Source organism: Cricetulus griseus, chromosome X, assembly GCF_003668045.3.
Source record: "Cricetulus griseus strain 17A/GY chromosome X, alternate assembly CriGri-PICRH-1.0, whole genome shotgun sequence".
Classification (NCBI taxonomy): Eukaryota; Metazoa; Chordata; class Mammalia; order Rodentia; family Cricetidae; genus Cricetulus; species Cricetulus griseus.
In genome coordinates, this window is record NC_048604.1 from 52,410,048 (window position 1) to 52,416,774 (window position 6,727).

General features: G+C 38.0%; 1 protein-coding gene across 1 annotated transcript; it reads right to left on the reverse strand.

Moving 5' to 3' along the window:
• Window positions 1-235: 235 nt before the first annotated feature.
• LOC100750585 (N-lysine methyltransferase KMT5A-like) lies at window positions 236-1,108 on the reverse strand. The gene has a single exon (XM_035450301.1). It carries the CDS (start codon window positions 1,091-1,093, stop codon window positions 236-238), a length of 858 nt encoding a protein of 285 aa, XP_035306192.1. The 5' UTR covers window positions 1,094-1,108.
• Between the last annotated feature and the right edge of the window lie 5,619 nt (window positions 1,109-6,727).

Sequence of the window (6,727 nt, forward strand, 5' to 3'; positions counted from 1 at the left end):
GTACGAAAAGAAATGAAATATAGCAGTTTGTATAACATAAGGCCATCTGTTCAAGTGCAACTTGGAAACTTGTAACTTATTTAAATACTACCTGAAAAGGTATCTTTAGTAAACGTAAAAAAGAATTGAAGTAATTAAGAGTAAATGTGTGTAAAAAAAAAATTTCTCTTCGAGGTAACTTTTCTTTTTAAAGAGGAAAGGGACGGGGAGGCAGGGAGGCAGGGAGGACACATGGTTAATGCTTCAACCAAGGGTGGGCTTCAATGGAAGCCTTGCTTCGATCACCATAGTCGTACAGGAGCTCTTCCCCAGCTGCAATGTCTCGGGAGGCAATGAGGATGAGGTGAGGCACACCATTGATGTCATGCAGTTTGGTGTGGCAATTCCCACATTTACTGTGATTGATCAATCTACCCAGGCGGTTTGTTTCTCGAGTAGCATCCACACAATAGGTTTTGCTCAGATATTGAAAATAGTACATGTAGCAACCTGTGGAGGGGTCTTGTTCGTACAGAGCTTCCCGCTTCTTGGCATCAGTGATCTCAATGAGGTCCCCATGGTATTCTACCACGAAATCTCCCCGGGAGAAGCGCTTGGTGGTAATCACACCCCTGCCTTTGCCGTCAATGAGATCAATCTTCATGCCTTCTTCCTTCCCGCTCTCAATCAGCTCATCTATCTTTTTCCTTTTTTCAGACTGCAGCTCAGCTTTGCTCTTCCTTGAGCTCCTTCGGACCTGGGAGAAACCTTTAACTTTTCTATTCGGCTGCTTTTTCCTTTGAGACTTTTTCCTAGCAGCCTGCTTGGCAATCACTGCCCTGGTGGGATAACACGAGAATGGCATTTGGGGAGTTTTTGCTGTTTTGGTAGATTTTCGCTTTGAAAAATGAGCCAGAGGATCTCTCTTGGCCTTTTTGATCTTCAGCTTTTTGGGTTTCATAGCACTTTGGGTCACATTCCCGTCGTTTCTTTGCTTTTTTTGTTTCCTGTAGACTCTCGCTAACTTCTTTCGCAGGCATTTGATCTTGTGATGTGAAGCTGTGTTCTCTTCCTGAAGTGCAGAAGACATTCCAGAGCACGTATCCGGACTCATGTTGTCATAGATCTCTGACTGTCCTGCTAACGCATTCTTCTGAAGCCCAGCTAGGGCCTTGGAGGTTCGGCCGTCACCCTCGAGCTCACTGCTACCACAGGCTGGCCACCAGAGCAGCTTCTGCTGCCGCTGCTGAGGCTGCTTCCACCAGTGCCGACGAGGTGCCCCAGGGAAGGGTCTGATAACTGCCCTAGTGCCCACTTCACCCATGACCTGCAGGAGGCTGTGCAACTGATTGCACTGAGGGCTGGACAAGGAGAAAGACTGGCTAAATTCATCATTATTCATTGGTGATTTTTTTCTCCTTGTTTCCCAGTTGAGGATGGATTCCATCTCTTGATATCTGAAATCATTATCCAGAGAATATTATAATCATTTTGGGATATATGTTCTTAAAAATTTCACAGATAGACTTTTAAGTTCTTTGACTACCTCTGGAATTTAGACTGTGCTACTTGGATTATAGACTAGAGTAGATCTATGGCAGCATGGTCTAAAAGAGAGAAATTGAGACTTTTTTCTTATTTCTGTATGGTGTCTCTACTGTAAATTTTAATATGAGCAATGAAATGCAGTCAATAGAACTCCCTTCATAGAAAATACTGCTTGTCTAGAAAAAAAAATTGTTAACATATCTACATGGCATATAAGTTGAGATACAGTTGAATGTTATGCAAGTTACTCATTACAAGGACACCTGGGAGTTAGGGTAAGCTGGCATCTACACTTACCTGGTCAGCTAAAAATTCCGGTGGAAAGATGCAGCCGCTTGGGAAACACACTACATTGAATTTTCGGAAGTGTTCCTGTAGGTAGCCAAACAGGACCTCTGAAGAGTAAAATCTCACAGAAATGATATCATTTCCTAATATGTGCACAGAAAGTACATAGGTTAGAGCCAAATGATCTTAGCTCAACACATAATTTCTTAACATTTATTTCAGACATTTGGCTAAATGTTTTATAAACATTGTTTTATTTTGAATTTATATGTAGGAATATAAAACAATACTATGGTCATGATTCATAATGTCTTAGTAATGTAGTCTATAATTAAACATAATTGTGTCTGCTTCCAAATTATCATAATCTTATCTTATACACCCACCTTAAAACAACTTTGTCTTTGTCTACATAAACATTATTTTTACAGAGTCACATATTAAATAAAATGTTAAAGTAAAATCATCAGGTTATACACACTTCAATGTGTATAGCATACTTTATCAATTTTGTATTTTCTTACATTTAAAAGCTTTTTAAAACATATCATCTCTGTTTCTATCTCCTTCCTCCTACCCCTCCCATGTCCACTCCATTCCACATCATGTCCTTCTTTTCCTTAACCATTGCTCTTGTATTTCTATATAAATAAAACCATTAAAATAAACCTGCTGAGTTTATTCAATTCTGTGTTTATATACAGAATTCTATGACTTATCATTCAGTACTGGCAAACCAATCACAGGGCTTACATATTTCTGGGGAAATCTAATTCACAATCTCTCAATAATTGTTACTTGCTTGTAGTACTTCATCTGGCAGTGAGGGCCACATGAGATTTGTCCAGTTTCAATTGGCATGTCACCTCTTTTTGGAATCCCTAAGTCTTTTTGAGGCAGTCAAGTTTTTGAGATTTGATGGATTTAAAGACATACAATCTCACAGCAGGATTCCTGGTCCTCTTACTCTAATAATAGTTCTTTAATATGTTTCTGTGCTTGCTTTATTTTAATTAGGTGACTTTAATTGAAATGTTTCATCACTTATGCTATGAGTAATTAACAATATGCTTTCATAATCACAAAGTTAGTTAAAGAGGGAAGGGTCCTTTAATGAAACAATTCATTTCTTTTAGCTGTCACAAATCAACACAATCTTGGGAGGCAATATGCGGTCCTTACCTTAAGGGTCCTCAAAGAAGATCACTATGTTTCCATAAGCTATACTCAACTGGTCAGGAGAACATACACTTAACATTATGTCTCTGTTTCAAGGTAAACAGCGGTTGCCTTGGAGACCCCACAGAGTAAAATTCTACTTAAATCTCATTGGACAAACCAATGTGACATGGCATAAATGTAACAAAAGGATTCAAAAAGTCTAGTTTCCCCCATCCAGGAATTTTATAAATACATCTCAAAATTGAGGATCTATTAATAAGTAATTAATTGATATACCTGCAAAATTTGAAAAGTATAATATAACTAACTATGTTGGCTTGAATCAGAATGCCCTCATAGGATCATACATTTGGGTATATGGTTGCTAGTTGGTGGAACTAGCTAGTTGGAAAGGACTAGTAGGTATGGTATTTTTGGAGGAGATCCATCATAGGGGGTAAGCTTTGGTGTTTTAAAATGCCCGTATAATCCCAGTTTTCTCTCTATGCCTCAGTTTTGCTCATGGGTAAAAATGTAAGCTCTTAGTTAGTACTAAAGTGCCCTACCTGCCTGATATCATGTACACATGATGGTCATAGACTCCAAATCATCTCCAACTGTAGGCCTTAATGCTTTTTTCCGTAAGTTTTCTTGGTTATTGTGACTTATCATCCAATGGAGAAATAAGTAAGGCAATGACAAACACCAAAATAATCTATGAGATAGGTTCATTATGCCTCACATATTTAGAGGTTTAATTGTGTTACCAATTGTCCTTGTAGTTTGGGGCCTATGAGGTTGTAGCTTGTTATTCTGGGGAGCAATGCCATATCAAAATGTTTTTATCAATAGCAGGAAATAAGAGAGGAGGAGGAAGGGACTAGGGTTTCACTACCTCCTTTCAATGAAACTACCCAGTGTCCTTTAATCTAAGTACTCCAGAGACAAAGACAGGTGTGTCTCTGAGATTGAGATCAGCCTGGTCTACGTATTCAGCTTCAGGACAGTCAAGCTTGGGCAGTGAAGGAAAAACTATCGAAAACAGAAAGTTAGCAAAGATGTAATTGAATAAGAGGGTCATGTTCTGGCTTCAGTAAGCAACATAACTTGGCAAATTTAACCATGTGATTCTGGCTTTAAGGATAAAAGAAAGGAGTTGTCCAATATTCCTCCACTACTATGGAAAGCCACTGAGGTCAGGAATGTGTCAGAGTTGAATAGAGGCCTAGAGACGACATTGTGTCAAGCTGTGGAGTTGAATCTTGGATTGTCATTGAGGCCCCAAGTTGTTGTAGATGTCAGAGCCATGGGACACTTGCTGAGGAAAGTTGGTAACAGAAAGTAGAAACAGACCAAGAGAAAAAGCAGGTTTCAGTCAACAAAGTGGATAGGAATTGGAGATCTAAAGAGTGTTTTGACATCAGACATGGAGATATAGTGTTTGGAGGTTTCCCAGCTGTTTTTTGGTCTTGCTTTCGTCCAGTATTTTCTCACTTTGCTCCATCCCCTTCATTTTGGAATGGTAATATATATCCTAGTCCACTACATATTGTAACTACGTGATCTATTTTTCATTTTCATTTTATAAGGGATTATATTTAAGAGATTACCTGAATCTCAGATGAAATTTTAAACTTTGGACTTTAAATTATTTTTTGAGACTAAGAAAGACCATGCAGACTTTTGAAGTTGGACTAAATACATTTTGCACTACGATATTTTTACATGATTTGGAAGGCCAGGGAGTTAAATGTGGTAATTTGAATGTAATTAACACTCATAAGCTCATTGGGAATGACACTATTATAAGAGTTGGCTTTTTTGGACTAGGTGTGGCCATGTTGGAGGAAGTTTGTCACTGTAGGGGTGGGCTTTGAAGTCTTCTATGCTCAAGATATTCCCAGAGTCTCAAACTACTTCTTCCTGCCTGTGAATCAAGATATAAGTCTCTCATCTCCTTCTCTAGCATCACGTTTGCCTGCATGCCAACATGCTGCACCATGATGATAACAGACTAAACCTCTGAAAATTTAAGCCACACTTATTAAATATCTTCCTTTATAAGTGTTGCTGTGGTCATGGTGACTTTTCACAGCAATAGAAACCCTAACTAAAATATATAATATCAAAGTAGCTTTCTAGATTATGTCTGCTCACATACATAAAGGGGTTTAAATGGGGTGATCAGTAATAGAATAACAATATCCCTACTAGATATGATAGTCTAAAATATATTACCCCAGTACATACAACTGATTTCTTCTTTTTGAATTGCTGAAGAGTGAGGACTTAAAAACTCCCAATCATTAGAGGCTATTGACATTGTACTTGCTTACACCAAATAACTTGACAATAAGATGCTGTTCATGAAGATACCACATATTTTCATCATAGAATATGGTGAAGCCAACCTGCGATTGAGAGAAGCTTAATCACTACTCTCTAGCTTTTGTAGTTCTGCAAGATGCTTTGTAAGATTTCAGAGTTCAAAATTAATTATCAATTGTATCTGGCTATGAACCCTGTGAGCTCTCATAATGATTAGCATGGCAAAATATGGCCACTGGTGCAACAGTGGCATGAAGACCAGGTAAATGACTAATCACTTTTGATTGGCTTTAGGTCTTATACCACAAGGCAAAATCTACAGCTAACATTATTATTAGGACTAGGAACATATATCTAAACAGTTCATAGATAGATCTTAGAGGGAAAATACTATTATTATTCTACTAATTATACACAGTATTAAACTGTCTCCTAGTGACTTATTATCAAGAACACAATAGATTAATTCCTCAATGAACCTTTATCAGAGGTGCATCTATTCACAATAGATGATCATTAGCACGGAGATCCATGACAGATAAGTGAAGAGAGAAAGAGACTGTAGAACTTTTAGATTTAAGTGGGACTTCTATATCACAGTCCCTCCTTCCAAGTCTCAGTAATCACTGTGGAAGAAGGAGTACAAAGAGTGCAAGAACCAGAAGTGGTAGATGACTCTCTTCTTGACACAAAATGGTAGCTCCACATTTTAATTCAAAATGATTGTGACATCATGCATAAGACCAGGGTAAACTCAAGGTACACAGAATTCCCCATCTGAAAAGTAGAGGTGGGTACAAAGTTCTACCCTAGCCAAAGGGTTATTGGCATTGGATAGTTGCTGGGAGAGTAAGAGTCAGGTTTCTTTAGGAACAGCAGCTGATAAGCCTTTTATATTCTAATGGAAAGCAACATATTCAAGAAGATACGTTCAGCACAAATAGGACTTGATGGGTTAAAATGATGAAATGATATGCTGTTGGGTTGGTAGGGAAGGGAGATTAGATTGGGGAGGGGGTAGTACATGGATGAATATGTTCAAAACACACTGAACAAAATTCCCTAATATCAACAATAAAATAAAAAGAAACATTTTAAAAGAGAAAATTGCAAAGACTATAGATTTTAAGTGTTCTCCCTTATATAAAATGTATATAAGCTGATTGTGTTGTGCTTATTTTTTTGCTTTATTTGATGTTTTGTTTTTGTCAGCTACACAACTTGACATAAGCTAGGGTCATCTGGGAAGAAGGAACCTCGACTGAGAAAATACTTCCATCAGATTGGCTTGTATGTCAGTCTCTTGGATATTTTCTTGATTCATGATTGATGTGCCTCACTGTGGATGCTGCCAACAATAAGCAGGTAGTCCCAGTTTGCATAAGAATGCAAGCTGAGCAAGCCATGAATAACAATCCAATCA